This window comes from Mustela lutreola, chromosome 13 (genome assembly GCF_030435805.1).
Source record: "Mustela lutreola isolate mMusLut2 chromosome 13, mMusLut2.pri, whole genome shotgun sequence".
Classification (NCBI taxonomy): domain Eukaryota; kingdom Metazoa; phylum Chordata; class Mammalia; order Carnivora; family Mustelidae; genus Mustela; species Mustela lutreola.
In genome coordinates, this window is record NC_081302.1 from 9,855,285 (window position 1) to 9,875,165 (window position 19,881).

Consider the following 19,881-nt stretch of genomic DNA (forward strand, 5'->3'; position numbering starts at 1 on the left):
ATAAAAAAATTAAAAAAAAAAATGCTGTCCGGCTTCAAAGCTTTACATCCTCACACAGATCTCACAGGTGGAGTGCAGAGTCAACTTAAGTCTGCCTGGTTACAAAGCCTGTAACAGGGGCATCTGGGTGGCTCAGTTGGTTGAGCATCGGACTCTTGATTCTGGCTCAGGTTGTGATCCCAGGTTTGTGAGATCAAGCCCCACATCGGGCTCTGCACTCAGCTCGGAGTCTGCTTGCAAATCTCTCTCCCCCCTCCCTCTGCCCCTCCCTACTTAAAAGTAAAGGCATGAACTCTGAAATGCCATCCACTCTTTCAAGTCAAGATGTACAGTCTGTTGACTCTACTCTGTTTAAAATGACACAACAGAATGAGCAGTCTGTTCTGAAAAAGCCGTGCCTTCCAACCTTCCAGTACAGAAAACTACTGCTCATTTGACTCCGGACTCCTTTGTAATGACATACTCTCCCACTTGCCAGTGCAAGGGCTGGTTCCCTGGTCTGAAAGGCAGGACTTGTGTAAGCCAAATATCAGTATCTCCATTTCCTGGAGTCCCCAATCAATTTCCTCCTCAACATTCCCTCTCCTATCCCAACCAAGGTCCACTTGATTTCCTCCTCAAAACCCCAAGATTTCTGGAGCACCAGGGTGGCTCAGTGGGTTAAGCCTCTGCCTTCAGTTCAGGTCATGATCTCAGGGTCCTGGGTCCGAATTCCACGTCAGGCTCTCTGCTCAGCGGGGAGTCGGCTTCCCTCCCCCGCCCCTGCCTGCCTCTCTGCCTACTTGTGATCTCTCCCTGTGTGTCAAATAAATAAATAAAATATTTTTTAAAAAACGAGATTTCTATTATCACCACCCCTGCATGCAGCCCCTCCTATGCCAAGTGTGCAATGAACCTGAACTTAGTTAACCATTCATCTTTCCCAGCACCATCTGAGTTAGGGAGGTTAACCCTTCCTTCCAACCTGAAATAACAGGAAGGAAATAAAATGTGTAAGCTGAGATTGGCTACATTTCTGTAAGTTCCCCACATTCATTTCCTTGAAAAGTATACAAATCCCTTACTTCGGGCCAGTGCTTTGTCCGAGCCTGACAATTACCTGGTAGGCTGGTTCAACAGACACATTTATGAAATGCGCTTCTCCAGAAGAAGGGTTTAGGAACCGATGACAGAAAAACACCGCAGCTAATCCTTAGGGTCATCCAAACTTGTAAAACACAACTGAAACAATTTATGCATCAGATATATTGATAAAAGAATTTTTTTGCAAACATAATGATAATTGCCAACTTTATATTTTCCCTGCCAACTTTTCAACGGTTGCAAGCATATTTTTAAATCCTTCTAATTTCCTCTTTTTTAGTGATGTTGATGCAAACCGCCAATCCTCTACGATAGCAAAACAGTTGGTAATGTGGCAGGTTTGGTATTATTTTAGGTCACAGTATAAGGACAAGCTGTTATCAACAGGCCCCATATAATTTCCTGTGCTCCTCAAACGTTTCCCAGCAACTGACCTGACATGGCTCGAAATTAGCTTGAGCAATTTGACAGGATCACAACACCTGCCCTGGAGTTCTAACTACGCATTTCTCTTATGAAATTTAATGTGTTCAGGTAATGTGCTAAACTTGCACATATTATCTATTAAAGATACAGTCACAAAAAACAAGATGGGTTATCAAAATCACTGGGAGTACCTTGAAGCAAGAGATATTATGAAAAGATATCATAAAGAATATTTAATTATAAATATTGACCTTATGAATGTATTTTGGTAGTTCTTTATATATTTTTTCCTCAGTTTTTTAAAATTTATTTATTTTTTTTCAGCATAACAGTATTCATTGATTTTGTACCACACCCAGAGCTCCATGCAATCCGTGCCCTCTATAATACCCACCACCTGGTTCCCCCAACCTCCTACCCCCTGCCCCTTCAAAACCTTCAGATTGTTTTTCAGAGTCCATAGTCTCTCATGGTTCACCTCCCCTTCCAATTTCCCCCAACTCCCTTCTCCTCTCTATCTCCCCATGTCCTCCATGCTATTTGTTATACTCCACAAATAAGTGAAACCATATGATAATTGACTCTCTCTGCTTGACTTATTTCACTCAGCATAATCTCTTCCAGTCCCGTCCATGTTGCTACAAAAGTTGGGTATTTATCCTTTCTGATGGAGGCATCATACTCCATAGTGTATATGGACCACATCTTCCTTATCCATTTGTCTGTTGAAGGGCATCTTGGTTCTTTCCACAGTTTGGCAACGTGGCCATTGCTGTTATAAATTTTTAAAAATATTCTTCCCCGTTTGGTTGATGCAATTTAGAAAGCATTTTTTAAAAAAGTGACATTTGAAATCTACAAAATGACCATTCTGTGTTAAAATGAACCTAAGTAAAACGTGGAACTCTGGAAATGTGCTTATGTCCCTTACAATGTTAAATGTGCATTGATTCAATAAATGAATAGTAACATACCCAGGAAAGAATAGCAATTAGCATGAATGATTGCCAACATAACTATTATTTTATAATATTAAACATGATATTAAATAGCTTATGAAATTTTAAAGCTGCAAGGGGTCTAGATTTTTAAAATATTAAAACCCTGTTGTGCTATTTACCATTATCTCTCATTCCTCAGATAGTCTTTATTACCCCGGTCACCTAATCTGCTTTTCTCCAATGTGTCCTCCCTGCTCTTTGTTTTTTTTTTTTTTTTTTTTTTTTTTTTTTTTGGTCTTCTTGGCAATCACATGCCTCTCCCTCTATCTCTTTTTAGAGAAATATGAAAAAAATATATAACATCTATATTGGCCCATGTAGTTAGCCTCCAGATTTCTATCTCGTATCATAGACTCAGTTCAAGGTGAAATCATTTCTCTTACCTACTGGACAGGACATTGTGACGATAGACAGCTAAAGCTGTCTTCATTACCATGGGAAGCCTGGAAATGGGGCTAACCCAGGGGAGACAGAGCCCATAAGCAGATCCTGGTGGTACCCTTGGAGCCCTAAATTGAGTTGCACCCAAAGACAGATTAAGTTCTAGACGACTGTTTCTCATGTATCAAAACAACCTAGAGGGCTTGTTAATGCAGAGAGATGGCTTGAGCCCCACAGTGAGTTTCTGATGCAGTAAACTGGGAAGGGCGTGCATCATGGGAAGACACTCAGAACCTGCATTTCTAACAAGCTCTCAGTTGATGCTGGCTCAAGAACATAATTTGAGGGGCACCTGGGTGGCTCAGTCAGTTAAGCATCTGCCTCTGGCTCAGGTCATGATCCCAGGGTCCTGGGATTGAGCCCCACATCAGGCTCTCTGTTCAATGGGGTTTTGCTTCTCCCTCTGCCCCTCCCCCAGCTCATGCTCTCTCTCTCTCTCTCTCTCTCTCAAATACACAAATAAAATCATTCAAGAAGAACAAGAACAAGAACACACTAAGAAACACTGTCCTAAGAATTTCATTTAAGTGGGCTGGCAAAGTGTAATTTTCTTTTTTCTTAAGCATGTGTGGGTTGAGTTTTCTATTACTTGAGCCCCAAAAAGATGTCCTACCTGATACTCCTATGAGTATTTGGAAGACATCTGCCCCCTAAATAAGCCTGAATCACTCCATTAGAGTTTAGACATTAGACACATATGAAGGCAACTGACGAGGCAATTCTTAGAATAACATACATCTCATAATCTAAGTTTTATCTACTTTATTCTATGCTACAATGAAATTTCATAGCATTTTGTAATCAAATATTGGAGGTACACAAAAACTAATACTTAGATTTCTTTTCTGAATAACAGAAAGTTTCTGGTATTTTCAGGTGGAATTTTATTTTGATGAAATTAAATTTACAAACAAATATAATTACCAAGATAGATCTGATTTTACTTTGGAGACAATAAAAACCCTACACATACAAGTTGCAACTAGTGTTTGTTTTACATACAACCCATAATTTCATTTCTCATTCATCTTTTGCAATCCTGATGAGAGATGCTTACCTATGTCTAAGGAGTCAAAGTGTTCTATGACACCCCAAAATAAAAATACTGTATTTAAGTAACTAGAAACTTATTTGAATGTAGCAAATTTGGGCAGGAGTCATTAAATTTCTGGTCTTCTGGATCTTAGCTCCCTTTTATTATGTGATAAACTGCCATCTTTCGGAGTTCATGTAGCTTTTTTGGCCACCAGTGGACACCTTCAGATGGCTGTTTTACAAATAGTTGTTCCTGCCCATTTTGCCCTCAAAAAAATACTGCCTTCTCAATTTCCTATGGATGGCCCTGACAGAGCCCCTACTACTCTCCCAGGTGGCAGATATTTGAAGTATTTAACCAGGAATGAGCAAAAAGTATCAGTGCTGAACACCAGAGCAGGACAGGAGTTCACTCAGTAGCAGAGACTTAACCCTTTCGTTTCCAATGAGAAAGAGGCCCAAGGGTCTCTGGGGAGGTGGGGAGGGAAGTTGCAGGACTTGGAATATTTGGAAACCAGTATGACCACAACAGTTTACATTTACCCAATAGGTCTTGCCCCTACCTCCCCAGTTCCACCCTCGATACCTGCCAATTCCATCATATCCGTCATACCGTCTACCGGGTCTCCTCCCTCTTTTGGGTTTTTCTTTCCAGGGTCACCACCATAACTCAGAATATTCTTAGGTTTCACCATTGGTTATTAAAATAGCTTTCTCATTGTTCTGTCCACTTAAAGACTTCTGTCTGCTCATTGATCCTAAGACCAATGCCCCTGATATGTCCACCTAGAAAAGCCAATCTCTGCTCACCATTACATGCCAAGGCCATTACCTGTCCATAGTCATTTTTTTTTCCTTTGGTATTGACAGGCTCCCTATGAGCTGCTCCTAACTATCTCTGCAGAATCTTCCCGGATGACTCTTCTATAAGCACCCATTGACCTAAGTGAGCACGACTAGCGTCCATGACATCTACCTTCAGATTTTGCTTATTTCCTCTCTCTAGCCAATGCCAATCCTCCCACACCCACTAGGTAACCTCTTCCTTATTTTCAAAACAGCTTGGACTCCTCCTATGCATGCCACTTTGCACCTCTTTAATACTGCTTTCTACTAAATTTCAAACCCACCATTCCATTTCCTATGAAAAAAGACTCATAACTTTTCATCTTTATAGCCCCTACTATAGGGGAATCTAACTCATAGTAATTGCCTCAAATACCTGGTAATTGAACATAAAAATGACATAATAATTATACACATACACCACCAATATGTACATCTTCTGTTTTAGATCTTAACATATAAATTCTTGGATCTTTATATATTAGAAAGCAGTCCACTTTCAGAGCTTCAATTCTTTTTTTTTTTTTTTTTTTGGATTTTATTTATTTGTTTGAGGGGGTGAGGAGCAGGAGAAGTAGAGAGAGAATGTCAAGCAGACTCCACACTGAGTGTAGAGCTGGATGGACCTGGGGCTTGATCTCATGACCTTGATCTCAAGACCTTGAGCTCATGACCTGAGCTGAAGTCAAGAGTCAGAAGCTTAACCAACCCAGCCACTCAGGCACCCCCAGAGTTTCAACTCTTAAAGATAGTGACTAATTTATACAGGCACACTTTCTAATAATTACACACATATTTTTGTCAAAGGTATTTATACTCATATGGACTTCCAATAAAACTAAATATTTTTAATTTCAGAATCAAAGTTTATGAAAAATTAGTCTCTAAAGGATCTCTAGTTCCTCATTAGAAAATACATTCTCCATTAAGTTAATGATCTACCTAACAACGATGTCAGTTTACAATGGTTGACCAACCAATCAATAGCTGTGGGACAGCTCACACAATCTAAAACTGTTCACATTCTGTTTTCTTCTTTCAATAAATGAATTCTGTTGTTTAAACTCTGAAAAACAGAAATCTGAATAATACCAAATATGTTGACTGATTCCACTGCTCTTTTGAAGTTCTCAGAAGATAAATTCCAAGAATAGCTTATTCAAGTAACCAAACACAGTATTCTGCATAAAACATTCTTTCAAAGTAGAAAAATGTATGAAAATTAACGCGAGTAATTTAGCAAAAAGTAGTTAAGTGGCTTACTAAGTGTGCATATAAAAACAGACAACTATCAACCTGCCTCGTGACATATATTAATATTCTGGGTTTTCTAAAACCACTGTGTTTTATGGCATTTGGAGAACGCATTTATGCAAAGACCCGCGGAAAGACGTCATAAAATGACAGACTGGGTATAGTTAAGTACAGTGGAAAGAAACACTTCCCCTTTGACTCACAGGACATTAAGTCTATATTTAGGGAGTTCATTTTTATGAGATTCATATGAATTCCCTCACTAGAGATTAGCTGCTGGTTATATTTTTGCTCGTCTCTTTTTAATTTTCTTACCCCTTCAGAAAAATCAATATAATTTCCTGTATAATTAATATGGTTACATTTAAAACTGAAGCATATTTACCTCCAAATTAAATTTAAATATCAGATATTTATAATCACATCAATCAACTAATTTCGCTGAGGAGCCGCAACATCGGAGTACCTATGTTAAATCTCGTGGCTGATGGAGTAATTGCTGCCACCAGCTGAATCCTGTCCCGCCATGACACCTTGCAGAGTCCAGGAGAAGGCAGAGCACAGGTACGGGGCTTGACCATGTCACTTCCTCTGCCCAGTAGTTTGTGGGCCCAATGTGCAGGCGACTCAAGATCACCGAGTATTTCCTCTTATCCTCTAGTGCTCTAGACCCACCACGACAAAAGCAAACCCCAAGAGCAGAAGAGTAACATGGAGATCAGCCCACACCCTGGGATAAAGCCTTGCCCGGCTGAGTTGTGAACCATACACCAAAAATGGAGAAAAAAAGGTGGGTTTTGGTGTTTTTTGGTAAGCCACTGAATATCAGGGTAGTTTGTAATGCAGCATTCTTGCAGCAGTAACAATAAAGTCTTAAGAGACAATATTAGAGAAAATCTGCTGCCGCCCTTGAGGAGTGTGTCATGTAATTACAGTGATATGGGAACGGCCTGATAATAAGATCAATTACAGTAAGAGTACTGCTGATGAGCAATTTCAATAAACCAGGATTTTCCTGAGTCGTTACTCTCAAATTCACACTAGGAGAGGAAGAAACAGAGGCAAGGGGAAGTTTATTAACTCCTCAAGATTAGGTAGTTCATAAGGGGCAGAGCCAATTTTTGAACCTGGAGGGTCCTTCTCCTTCAATCCTCTCGCTGTTCTGCTTCTCACAGTTTCACATGGGGAAAAAGCACCTGGTTATTATGGATTAGTACCACATACACTCATCAGAAATTGCAGGAAAGAAATTTAAATATGCTTGGGCATCTGTTACCTGGTGGCACTGTGCTAAATGCTGTAAGTCAATATGACAGTGACTGATGGCACACCTTATGGTGTCAGACAGTATGATCTTAAACTTTCCATTTAATCTTTCTCAGCCTCAGCTTTTTGTCTTTAGAATGGCAAGACGACCCACCCAGTAGGCTTACTGTGAGAACCGAGCACAAGGGGCATATAGCAAATCCTAAATAAATAGTAGCTGTGTTATCATTACCTTATCTCGATGCCACAATACCACTATGAGATCCATCATTACAACTAAACAGACTTTTTTTTAAAGGATCTTATTTATTTCTTTAACAGAGAGATCACAAGTAGGCAGAGAGGCACGCAGAGAGAGCAGGGGAAGCAGGCTCCCTGCTGAGCAGAGAGCCCAATGCAGGGCTCGATCCCAGGACCCCGGGATCATGACCTGAGCTGAAGGCAGAGGCTAAACCCACTGAGCAACCAGGTGCCCATAAAACAGACATTTTTTAAAGTGCATCCCATATAATGTTGACCTTTTAGAAAGGAATTGTTTTCTAAACCATCATTATTTCCTCCATATAACCCCATACACATGATTCATGTGGTTCTTGTAACTCACACTCGGTTCTCTCTCTAGTTTGACTCGTTCTGTCCCACACAGAGGGAAGCACAGACTGCTGTAGTTTATGATTCGACGATTATAGCTTTGATATGGCTTTTGGTATTTACTTTGGGGGTATATTTCAAGATATGCACAAATATTCTTTTATTGTATTTTAATAGGCTATGTACTGATAGTGGGGAATTTAACAAACGCCAAGTCTACGTTTCAGAACGTTAATGGCTATATTACAGTATAGGCAGGTATCATAGGCATTGGACACTCAGTAAATAATAATTTATGAGAGTGAGAGTTGTAAAAATTCTCATTATAGTAAAGCTTCCAAGGCAAGCTGAAGGTCATAGAACATCTCTCTGGAGCGGTCAACTGTCTGAAATTAAAATCTTCCCACCTCTTTCCTGAAACTCAGGGCCCTGGATGCAGCACCCACTGCTCTCTGATGGCTCCGCTCTCCCAGCTACCACTGCCCTGTCCTCTGCTAGTCATCTTTCTGGAGACGTTTAATAAATGTTCATTGAATTTAACTTAAGCTCAGAGAAGCCAAGTGACTTACGCAAGGTCACACAGTAAGTAACAACGGTGGAGAAAGAACAATTTGTTTTGCTTTCTAATTCCCATTTTCAGCCACTTTCCAGAGCAGTGTGCCTCTGTGTTTCCATCCTATCCAAACCTGCTCACTTAGCTTTCCCAAAGGAAAGATTACTAACTTCACCAGAGACTACATTATTTATTTTATTTTTTAAAGATTTTTATTTATTTATTTGACAGACAGATCACAAGTAGGCAGAGAAGCAAACAGAGAGAGAGAGAGAGAGAGAGAGAGGAGAAAGCAGGCTTCCTGCTGAGCAGAGAGCCCAATGGGGGGCTCGATCCCAGGACCCTGGAATCACGACATGAGTGGAAGGCAGAGGCTTTAACCCACTGAGCCACCCAGGTGCCCCAAGACTACATTATTTATTAACAGATCAGTGCATTGTCACTCTTAAGTCTTAAAATTCCACAGGAAGCACATTGGCAGGGATGAAATACAGAAGTAGAATTTCAAGACTCCTAGGCAGATTGATGAGTGACTTATGCACCTCTGAAGAGTAAAGGGCACCCTCGCGGTGATCCAGTCAAAACTGTTCACTTGTTGGGGCGCTTGGGTGGCTCAGTCCTTAAGGAACTGTCTTAAGCTCAGGACAAGATTCCAGGGTCCTGGGATCGAGCCCCGCATCGGAGTTCCTGTTCAATGGGGAGTCTGCTTCTCCCTCCACTGCTCCCCCTGCTTGCGTCCCCTTTCTCACTGTGTCTCTCTTTGTCAAATAAATGGGTAAAATCTTTTAAAAAAAAAGTTCACTTTTCTATGGACACTGTCTTCCTTCACTGTGCATTTCTGCTAATTGCCATTAGTTTGTTCTCAAAAAGGTTATAGATAGATAGATAGATAGATAGATAGATGTAGATACTAAAAATTGCATGTTATTTGAAAGTCTGGATTTCATATTATGAATAATTTTATAAGAGCAAAAGATCATCTCAAGCATGATTTATTCTTTTTTTTTTTTTAAGATTGATTTATTTGAGAGAGAGCAGGCACAGGACAGTGGGGGAGGGGCAGGAGGAGAGGGAGAGAGAGAATCTCAAGCAGACTCCCAACCAAGCGCAGAGCCCCACACCGGGCTCCATCCCATGACCCTAAGTTCATGACTCGAGCCTAAATCAAGAGTAGGACACTCAACAAATTTTGCCACCTCAGTGCCCCGAAATGTGATTTACTCTTGGTAGCCAAAATAACACTAGTCAATGTCCATGAAAGTAACATATATATCCAACTCTCCTATCTACATTTTCTTAGACTCTTACAAACCAGGAAAATCAAAGGTTACAGAAAAGTTTCTCCCCTTGCTGAATCTGGAGAACCCTTATTTTGATAAGAGTTAATGGTAAGTGTGATCCCTCTAAGAATATCAGTTACAGCTGAGAGAAATATTCTTTGTTGGTATGAGAGTTAGTCCCAATGCTTTCTGCTACCTGGACTTCTTTTGATATTAAATGAATAAAGTGTTCTTCTCCCCAGCATTGGAGCTTTTAGGTGCATTATCCCTGGCATAAGGTAGAAATGAGAATGAAAATCTACTCTTCCAAGAAAAAAAACAAACAGAAGATATATTTTTAAATATAAAAATGAGGTCCTTCAAAATTATGTTATCTCAGGACTCCAAGTTCATGAAAGTATTTTCCCTAAATATGTGGCTTCAGGACAACTTTAATATGTTTGAGGAGAAGCCTCCTCCTGATTTGAGCGGGGGAGTAATTTTCTCTCAGGGTTCCTTAATATGATAGCCAGAGAATAACAATTTGACTATCTCTTAAAAGTTGTATGGGAATTGAATGAATTCATCTGTACAAAAATATTTTCCAGCAAAGCATACTCAAACAGACATAGATATTTTCCCATTATTCTTGTGTATTACTAACACAGCTTTAATTTTTAAAACTCAGATTCCTCCAAGCAGGCAATTGAAGTCTATCCAGGACACAACTAGAATCAAGTATTTTCCTTCTTAAAACAAATGAATTATTTCATGTCAAGATGACTCTTGGAGTTTATACAACCAATGATGTTGACCAAGAAAGCGAAAAAAAAAAAAAAAAGAGAGAGAGAGAAGAAAAAATCTGTAACTTGCCTTTTATATTTTGGAGAGAAAAGGCTTAAGTGGCCAAGTCATTTTGTTTAGAAAAATAACTGGTTTTGTCTAACTATTTTGCACAGCAGAAAATGATAGCTTTGACAAAGCAGTAATGGCCAATAAGGAGATACATTTGCCATGTTTTGATTTTCTGATTTTGGCTCCTTACTCTCTCCCATTGACTAAATCATGATTTACAGTTAAGGCCTTGCCATAAGAGAAGTTTCTAAGCAGTATCAAAACTCACTAACCTCTTAAAAAAAAAAAAAATGTTTTTTGGTGTGCCTTTCCCCAGGAAGTATCCAGATTAAACAGTAAAACAGAAAACTAGAGTGGGTAGCTATTCACTTGGAATAATTTGATGCTTGAACTAGTGACTGTATACAATTAGGATGATAGGGCTCTTGGCAGAGAAACCTGTCTTATGGCCCAAGTTGGGACTGAAGGGACGCGAGGTCAAGCCAGTGAGCATCCTTTTAAAGGTCTTATTTTTCTTTTCCCTTTATGAAGCCATCATTCTTCTACCCAGCCTTAAGTAAGATGATTTAGAGTAGACAGAAGGACGAGTTCTATTACAAAATATAGTTTCTTATTTGCCAGGAAATGTGATCGTTGAAAAGACAAAGCACTCTTTTCCAAAGAAAATGAGATTTGCAACCTCCTTGCAGCTCTCTATCTTTACCAATTTAAGAACTAATGGAAAATAGCCTGAGCATTTACCCATGCGGAGGCCTAAAAAGGCCCCGGTAAATCCCCTTGGTATTCTCAGTCTCTGCCGTGCCCTGTTTCTCCTCCTGCTCAGATGTGTCTCTTGACCTTGAATCCCTCACCGGGTTTGGAATCTAAATTTCCCTAAGGACAAAGGCTTCAGATCTCCCAGTTCCACTTGATTTGAAGTTTCCCTTCGCCAAGATCAGCAACGTATGAAGACACTTTTATTAACAGTTCTGTTGGCCTACGACTCCCTCCCACATGCCTGGGGACTCAACTCACTCTTCCTGGAAATGTCTACATGTCCATGCAAGAACAAGGGAGAGACAGAGCTGTGTGCACATCCGTGTACACAATTTTAAATTGGATTCTGAAAATACTGCTTAAAGTCCTCCTATCTAAAAAAAATAATAATAATAACAAAACATGGAAGCCACTGGAACATTTACTAATAGGCAAATCATTTAATAAAGCAAGATATCCCTACTACAGGACATCATACACCCATAAATATTCTTAATTTTATATATTATTAAGCTAGAATGAGAGCTGCAATATATTCTTAAGGGGGTGGGGGGCAAGAGAGGGAGAGAAACAGAACAGACCAGGAAGGGTGTGTGTTCACATGTTTACAACACACGCATGTACAGAACCATAGGAAAACCAAGTACGTGCCCCACATTAAATATTGATTAACTCCAGGGGTTATGCTAAAGATCAGATGAAAGAGGACTCATGCACACACAAATCTAACTCACCTGAACTCAATTGCATGTGCTTAGGCATTGAAGGTAAAATACTTGGCAATAAAGGAAGATAGAATAATCATTTAAATAGTGTAGAGATTCTGCCATTCCATTCAATGAGCGGGAGTCCCAAGTGGGGGTGAAGAGGGAATGTGAAAGAGACTGCACTTGCATGGGCGGATGCTCCTGCTGGGCGTCCCCCAGTGAGCTGAGGGGCCCCAAAAGAACACTCCGGCTACGACTCCTCTCAGATTCAGCCAAAAGCCAAAAATGGAGTAAACACAGAAACAGCCATGGAATAAACACTCATTTGCTAGTATTTACCGTACTAGACTGAGAGGAGGTGTAATGAACTTGGGATCTGCAGATTTGTCAGGGTCACATGTACACGTCCTAATGTCGGACTTTGTGCAGATGTAGAATCTCTTTTCTGGGTAAAATCCAACCTCACTGTACTGGCTTTTATCGATGCATTTATGTGTTGCTTGAGATTCTGTAGCGGACATGTGTGATGTTTTAATAAATTTTTAATACTGATTTAAAAAATGGATAGTTTAAAAATATTTTAATACATAAACAGTATGTTCTCTGGTAATTTCATTTCAGGTCACCAGATTTTTAAAAAATTACATCTTCTCATAGAAATAATACCCCCATAAAAAGAGCTAGGCAAAAAAAGCAGTATATGCTGCATATAGAAACAGGTACAGGGAATACACGTCCATCACTGGTCAGTCAATTACTAGTAAATACACTTAAAGCAAAGATGTATTCCCTTTGGCCTTAGCATAATCCCCTTAGAGACTCAAGGTTAATAATGGTACTAACAACTCCCATTGGGAGTGACAGACTGGCTATTTTATTAGATGCTTCATGTGTATTTTCTCACTTAAAGTCTGCAATACCTCTCCCCAGAGTGTTCATTATATCCCATTACAGAGATGAACAAACCAAGTCTTACAGAATTTACCAAAACTGCTGGAGTACCCACAGCGAGTACAGCAGGTGACAGGGACTTCAACAAAAGTTTATTATTTTTATGTGTAAAAACTGTCCAGAGACAGGCAATCCAGGACTGATGTGTCAGCTCCATGGCCTCCCCGAAAGCCAGGGTTCCCGCCATCCCCATAGATGGCCGCCATGCTCATCTCTGGATCCAAATGGGCTATTGGCATGAGGTCCATTCTAGGCAGGAAGGAGGGTGAATGGGCAAAATCAGCTCCCTTTGAGTTCCCCTACAACACCTCCACTTATAACTCTTCAAGCCAGAATTCCATCACATGTCCACCCTTAGCTCTAAGAAGGAGGCATGGTTGAAAAAACTGGGAGATTTAAGAACCAGAATGATTACTATTCAATATGATGTTGTTTACACATCTGTGATTAAACCACCCCATCTCTGGTGTCTCCAGGACATTCAGTAATGCTTACGGAACTCAAAAACTCTGTGAAGGTGAGCTGTTTTGATTTTGTTTTGTACTGAGCTGCTTTTCATATTTTTATAAGTTGAAGAAGTGGGTCCTGGGATCAAATCATGTGAGAACAAAGCTCTGGAGGAGATGCACAGCCAGGAAATACAGACATCTAGAGGGGGAGGCAAGAATCAGCAGGAGCTAGGCACTGAGTGTAACCTCTGCAAATGTGCAGAATTCTTAGGGTTTTTGGCAAAGAAAATAACTAAAATGCCAGATTCAAACACCAGATTCAAACACCATTCACACAATATTTAGGGCATGACTCTAGAACCCTAAATCAGAGTGAAGATTTCAGGGACAAGAACACAAAAGTCAAGTTCCTGAGATGAAGACAGAAACAGGGTCAGGATCTTAGACATCCCGCAAGCTGGAACATGACCCAGTGAGTCTCAGGCTTGAGATGGCCAGAGCCAAAAGCTCTCCAGCCTCGACACTATGGAGGAGGCATGATGTCTGCAGGGAGATAGTACCAAAAACTCACTGATAATCAAAGGAGGAAAGGTGAACATAGGCTTAAACCCAGAGGAAGATATAATGTGGAAAGAAAACCATTTCTCTGGGAGTTAATATTTTAGGACCAAGTATCAAGCTAGGGTAGAAGAGAGGCTTTGACATAAGTAAGCATGTAACTTCAATGACTCACTAATCACTCATGTGTTTTATCATAATTATTGATCCTATTGATAATACTATAACCCCCATTTCATAAATAAGGAACAGGAGTGGCAAAATTTGAGTACCTTGCCCAAGCTGGCAAGTGATCATGTCAAGCATTGAAAGTAGGCACTGCTGGGCAATCAGTCACTCTTTATGAAGCGGCCCAGAAGCCTGGAGTTCTTTATCGACAATGGTGTGGCAAAGACTGGGGGCAGGGAAATTAGACCACGAAGATGAGCTCTGGAAGGAAGGAAAAGACTCCATACTTGCATCCTGGATGAGGTGTAAGAAGAGACAGGTACTAACAGGGGCTGGCACGGCTCTCTCTTGCCATTCATACACTGGAACATCCCTGCGCTGCACAGAAAGATGGATATGGTAGGAAGACTAAGGGCCCCCAGAGATGCATGAGCACAAAGACTGATGTCAAAGGTTAGAACTCAAGGACTTTCTCAAGGACTTTAGCCACAGTATTTTATTCCTGCTCAATGAAACTCTCATAGACGTTTGTAGAAATTATAATCTGCATTGCATTACAGGTATTTGGTATTCCGTCTCCCTATTCAATGGGAAGTTGTCATAATGTCCTCATCTTTCTATCCCTTTCAATAGGAGAGGGTCTAGTAAAATGGACAGCACCTCGTAAGTATTGGCTAAGTTCGATTCAATTAGCTCTTCCTGGTCTCTAAAACTGAAACTCCTAAGTGACATATTTCAAAAGAGATTAGAAAAGATTTTTAAAAACCGCTATGTTTCATTTAAGTTTAATCAGACCTGTTCAAAGGGTTATTCAGGGATGCCTTGAAATATTAGCTGAGAGTCTTCTTATATAACCAAACCTTTTACTCTTCTTGAAGAAATAGTCCACCCAAATTAGTTTACTTCTCCTCTGACCTCCCCCCGCACAGGAATAATCTCTGGGCTGGACCTTTAGCAGTCCAGGGAAGATTCATGTGCCATTTACAAGTGGACACCAGATTATACATTAGTTATACATTAATATAAATGTAATCACTTTCAACTAGGCTTAAACGAAAGCATCTTTCTTATGATTGACAGTGTAAGAATCCCAGCGGACATGACTTTCAAAGTGTATCTAATACAGCTGCTCTGAGGCTGGGCCAAAATGACTATCCTTGCTTGACCTTTTGAGCTTTGGATCAGTAACAGGCCCAGGCTACATTAAGAAAACTAAATTGCTCTCGTGGCATCCAATGTCGAATAAATACAAAACTAGGCTTTCTATCTACCTGTCTCCCCATCTATCTGTCCATCCATCCCTGCTCACCTTTTGGATAAGATAATATAATATATTACACATACATATATAATACATATAACACTGTTATATATATTATATATAATATTGTTATATGCTTAGACACATATTTATACATAGTGAGCACTCTGTGCAAAACACCATTCTAAGAGTTTTACTTGTGTCAGAGCTCACAACCATCCTGTAAGGGAGGTATTGTTGTTATTCCCATTTTACAGATGAAGGCATCAAGGCTCAGAAAGTTGAAGTCATTGCCCAAGCTCACACAGCTGTTACTTGGTGGGACTGGGATGTGACTCCTGGAAATTCTCCCCCAGACCCCAGGGTATGAGCTACTCTAGGCCACCCTATCAGAACAGGATTTTATTTTCCTCAAAGGGGTGGGGAGGTCTACGAAAGCTACTCTATTTCTAGAAAACCCCATGGAGGTAAAGGCACAGGTGCACATAAAAACATGAAAGACAACTTGCTATGTTTCTCTCTTCCTAGCGGCAACAGAGGAACTTGTTCCTGAAGACGGAATGGAGAAGCCACATTGGAAGCATGGTACAAGCTGGCACGTTGGCAAGGCAGCCCGAGGGCATGCTGTGTGCGAAGATCTCACCCGCCTGGCAAATGTCCTCAGAGCTTTTGCAGGGGCAGGTCCTGCACGAGGCCCGGGGGAGCAGCCCTCCATGGGCATCAGTCACAAATCAGAGAATGGGAAAGGCACAAAGTTATTTCATTCAGCCTTGAAATAAAGAGAAGCATTTTGCCTTCCGCGGGAATGTGTACATATGCAAACAAAACCATGCATGACTCAGGGCTGCATTTGTATCTAGGAGGAAAGAATGCAGTGACTCAGATGTTAGGGGTAAACAATAAATCACTTTCCATGGGCACCAGAAGCCATAGCATTCTCTCTGCAGAACTTTCCAGAAAGGAACCGGAGACACTTCTTCAATAGGGACATTTTACCTGATGGCACCTGTAACTAGTTTCACCACCCGAACACTGCATCTTACCTCTTACCTTTCCAATGAAAGAACAATTCAAAAAATGCCTTGAAAAAATGCATTCAGAACTCATGATATTGAAGAGACCTTGCCAGAGGCAGTACAAGCCAGAGAAGCTGGGTAACAGTCAAATTTGGAATGAAATATTAGACAATACTTAGCTTTCATTCCAAAGGGCTGCCCTTAATAACACTGCAGCCTGGGGGACAGACAACATTAAAATTAGGAGCTGTGGATTTTCAGTATTTTTGAAGGGTTGAGCCCCGGCCTGTACAGGGTAAACAAACCACAGAGAAGCACCGGTGCCCTTCCAAATTACTGACATGACCACTTTGCACTGCCAAGCAGTGTGCATATTAAAGATTCTCACTAGACATCTCTGGGCCCAGGGGCCAAGAAAAGCCCATTTTGCTACAAACTCCTTCCCCTGTTAGTGTTGGACTCTCAAGCTTACAGACATTGTGGGTAAAATAAGTTGTGATTTTTTCCCCCTTCGAATTTGCCAAACCCTGCTCGGAATGCATCGTTCCTCCTTTAACCAAAGGAGCGCCTGGATCATTGCCAGTGACCCAACCGAGGCTCCGGACTCCGGTAAGCGGCACGTTCCTGTGAAACTGGTACCGGCGAGGGGTGTTTCTACCAAGAAATATCTTGACCCATTCCAGTATCACAACCTGAATCAATCCTTTAAAATGTACCAGAGAAATGAATGTATGTTTACTCCAACCTTCCAAAATACCAAGTTTCACGACAGCTGAAAAATTCAAGCCGCTAAAACGATACAAAAGCAATCACTTCTAAGTCTGAATTGTTTGTTTTTTGTTTTTTTCCCCTGTTACCGTTTTCTGACATGCACTTCTATCTGTGAACCGAATCCTAAGCCTAAGAAGGCAAATCAGAGTTCAAAGACACAACCTGACCCCACCCCCCCCGGAATTTGGGGAAACAATATTCTCCGGCTTTTCCTTGGTCAAAAGAAAATACAAGCTTATGTTCTGCGAATATGGTTCACATTCGGGATCCCGCTAGAGGAGCCCCCCAGACCGGCTCCCCTTGTGAAGAAGGTGGGAGGTTTAATCTGTGGGAGAGTTATAATTAAGTGAGTGAATATTAACAATATTATTTCCACCGAAGTTTGGACGCCAGGCCCGAGACAAGTATTGCAACACGTGATTCCAGAGTGGAGGAGCGCTAGGATGATGCGGAGGAGCGCTAGGAAGATCTGGGGGAGGGTCGTCACTTCCCGAAGTCACTTTCCAAAGACCCTCGGGGGCTCTCCCCGGGAAGGGGCAGAAGCCCCCACGGAGAGTGCGCCCCCCGCGCCCGCGGTGCACCGGCTGCCCCTTACCTGCGCAGGTGCTCCCGTCGTAGGTCTCGCACACCCAGTCGTGGCACTCGCACAGGGGCCCGAAGTACACGCCGGGCTCCGTCACGTGGCAAATGCAGACCCCGCAGTCGCACCGGCCGCGGCCGTGGCACAGAGCGCCCCCTGTGGGCTGCCCGGGCGCCCGGCAGCGGCGCTCCGACTCCGCCCGGGTCAGCCTGCACGCGGCCCCCGTCCCGCTCCTGCAAGGGCGGCAAACCACAGCGGGGCCACGGTCAGGAGCAGACACGGCCCCCCCTCGACTCTGAGCGCCTGTTTCCCCCCCAGTGCCCACTCGTAGGGCGACGCTCAACTTCACAGGAAGGAAGTTTGAGGTCCCACCTTTCTCTGGGGGCCACCCATGGGTCACCGCAAGAGAAATGGTCATTTCTGACCAGCACCCAAAATGCACTCCTAGGAATAGGGCCGCCTTCCAGGTGGACAGAGGAGATCCGCCCCTGCCTCTTGGTGTCTTACTACTAAATCTTATATACATATTTAGATTAGATGCAAATGAATGCAAAGGATGACATTTGGCTGACTTTTCAGTACTCTAAAAAAGTCCCGTTGCCAGCTGCTGACCGAGGGCAGCCGTTTTCTGACAAGAAGAGGTGAATGTGTAGGAAGATCTATACAGGTTATGCTAGTCTAGGGCATATTTTTTTTAAGTTGCATTAAGCAGTGTTTTAAACTATACTTTAAAAAAGTTTGGCTATCATTATGCGTCTCAAAGTCTCTTTCAAAATGCAACACAGTAATTTAATACAGACCCTGTGAAACAATTCTGCTTTATAAGGTATGAGCACACCCGGGTACACAGGGGATTGCCTTAGTCTGGGAGCAGTAGTTTCTCCTGGTAGGTAGTAAAATAGGAGGAAATATATTTATATATCTTACACGTATAAATATATTTTTATATTTATACACGGTATTTTTCCAAAGGAAAAGGACAAAAAATAAAATAAAATAAAAGGACAGACACGAAATAACACCCACGGAAAGGAACAGGAACAGGTTGGAAACAGTTTATCCCGGGTCCAACTTTCGAACTGCTCTTGGCTCGGGGCAGCCATCCTGCAAACTTGAGCCCCGCCACGCAAAGCAGGGCAGGTTCCTCCCAAAGAATAACAAACCAAACTTACCTCAGAGATGGGGAGAAGCTCTGGGGAACTGCTGACAGCCCCGCGAAGAGAAGGGAGGACGCGAGCAGCAAGAAGTTGCTGAAGGCTGCGGGACACATGCTGAGCTCCCGGGGCCGCGCGGGCGAGCTGGGCTCCTGCTGGGTGGGACTCCCGGTGGGGAGGGGGGAGGGCGCGGCAGGGAGAGGTGCCCCCCGCAGGCCGCCTGCAGACGGACACACAGACACCACCGCGTGCAGGTCGGGCCTCTACAGGGAGCCCGGAGCGCCTTGATGAGCTGCTGGCTAGGATTTGGGCAGCGGCACCGCTCTGGGCGGGGTGCTGGTACCAAACCCTCAAGTGCGGAGTCTAGGCAGGGAAGTAATTAGAAACAGTTGTAGAAGCAGATGGTTTATTTTGACATTAAAAAAAAAAAAAAAAAAAAAAATGTCCTGTTCACGGATTTGGGAAAATCGTCTTTCTTCAAGTGCAGGCCCCAGAAAAATATTTGACAAGGGACTATTTGGGCTGATTGATATTAAAGAGACAGATGAAGTCGTCCACTAGATATCACGGGGAAGGGAGCCGCTGGTGACAATATCAGCATGAGCGCTCGGGTAGGGGAATTACTTTCCTCAGAGGCTTATTTTATTAATTATTTCTATTAACATATAATGTATTATTCGCCCCAGGGCTACAGGTCTGTGAATCGTCAGGCTTACACACTTCCTAGCACTCACCATAGCACATACCCTCCCCAGTGTCCAGAACCCAGCCACCTCTCCAGACCTCCCCGCCCCCAGAGGCTTTTTAAGAAGGTGTACTACTTGGGGTATGAGTTGTGGCAGGGGAAGCGCAATGAACAAATGCAACTTTTTTCTTGTACTTTTTATTCTCTGTTTTAAA

General features: G+C 42.1%; 1 protein-coding gene across 1 annotated transcript in view; it reads right to left on the reverse strand.

Moving 5' to 3' along the window:
- The window catches only part of ITGBL1 (integrin subunit beta like 1), a 211,825-nt gene extending 192,485 nt beyond the window's left edge, over window positions 1-19,340 (reverse strand). Inside the window, exons 1-2 of the mRNA XM_059143845.1 lie at window positions 19,000-19,340; window positions 17,843-18,060 (exon numbers count right to left, since the gene is read on the reverse strand). Coding sequence (XP_058999828.1) covers window positions 17,843-18,060; window positions 19,000-19,097 — 316 coding nt within the window. The 5' untranslated portion in view covers window positions 19,098-19,340. The remainder of the gene's footprint in view (window positions 1-17,842; window positions 18,061-18,999) is intronic.
- Window positions 19,341-19,881: the final 541 nt, after the last annotated feature.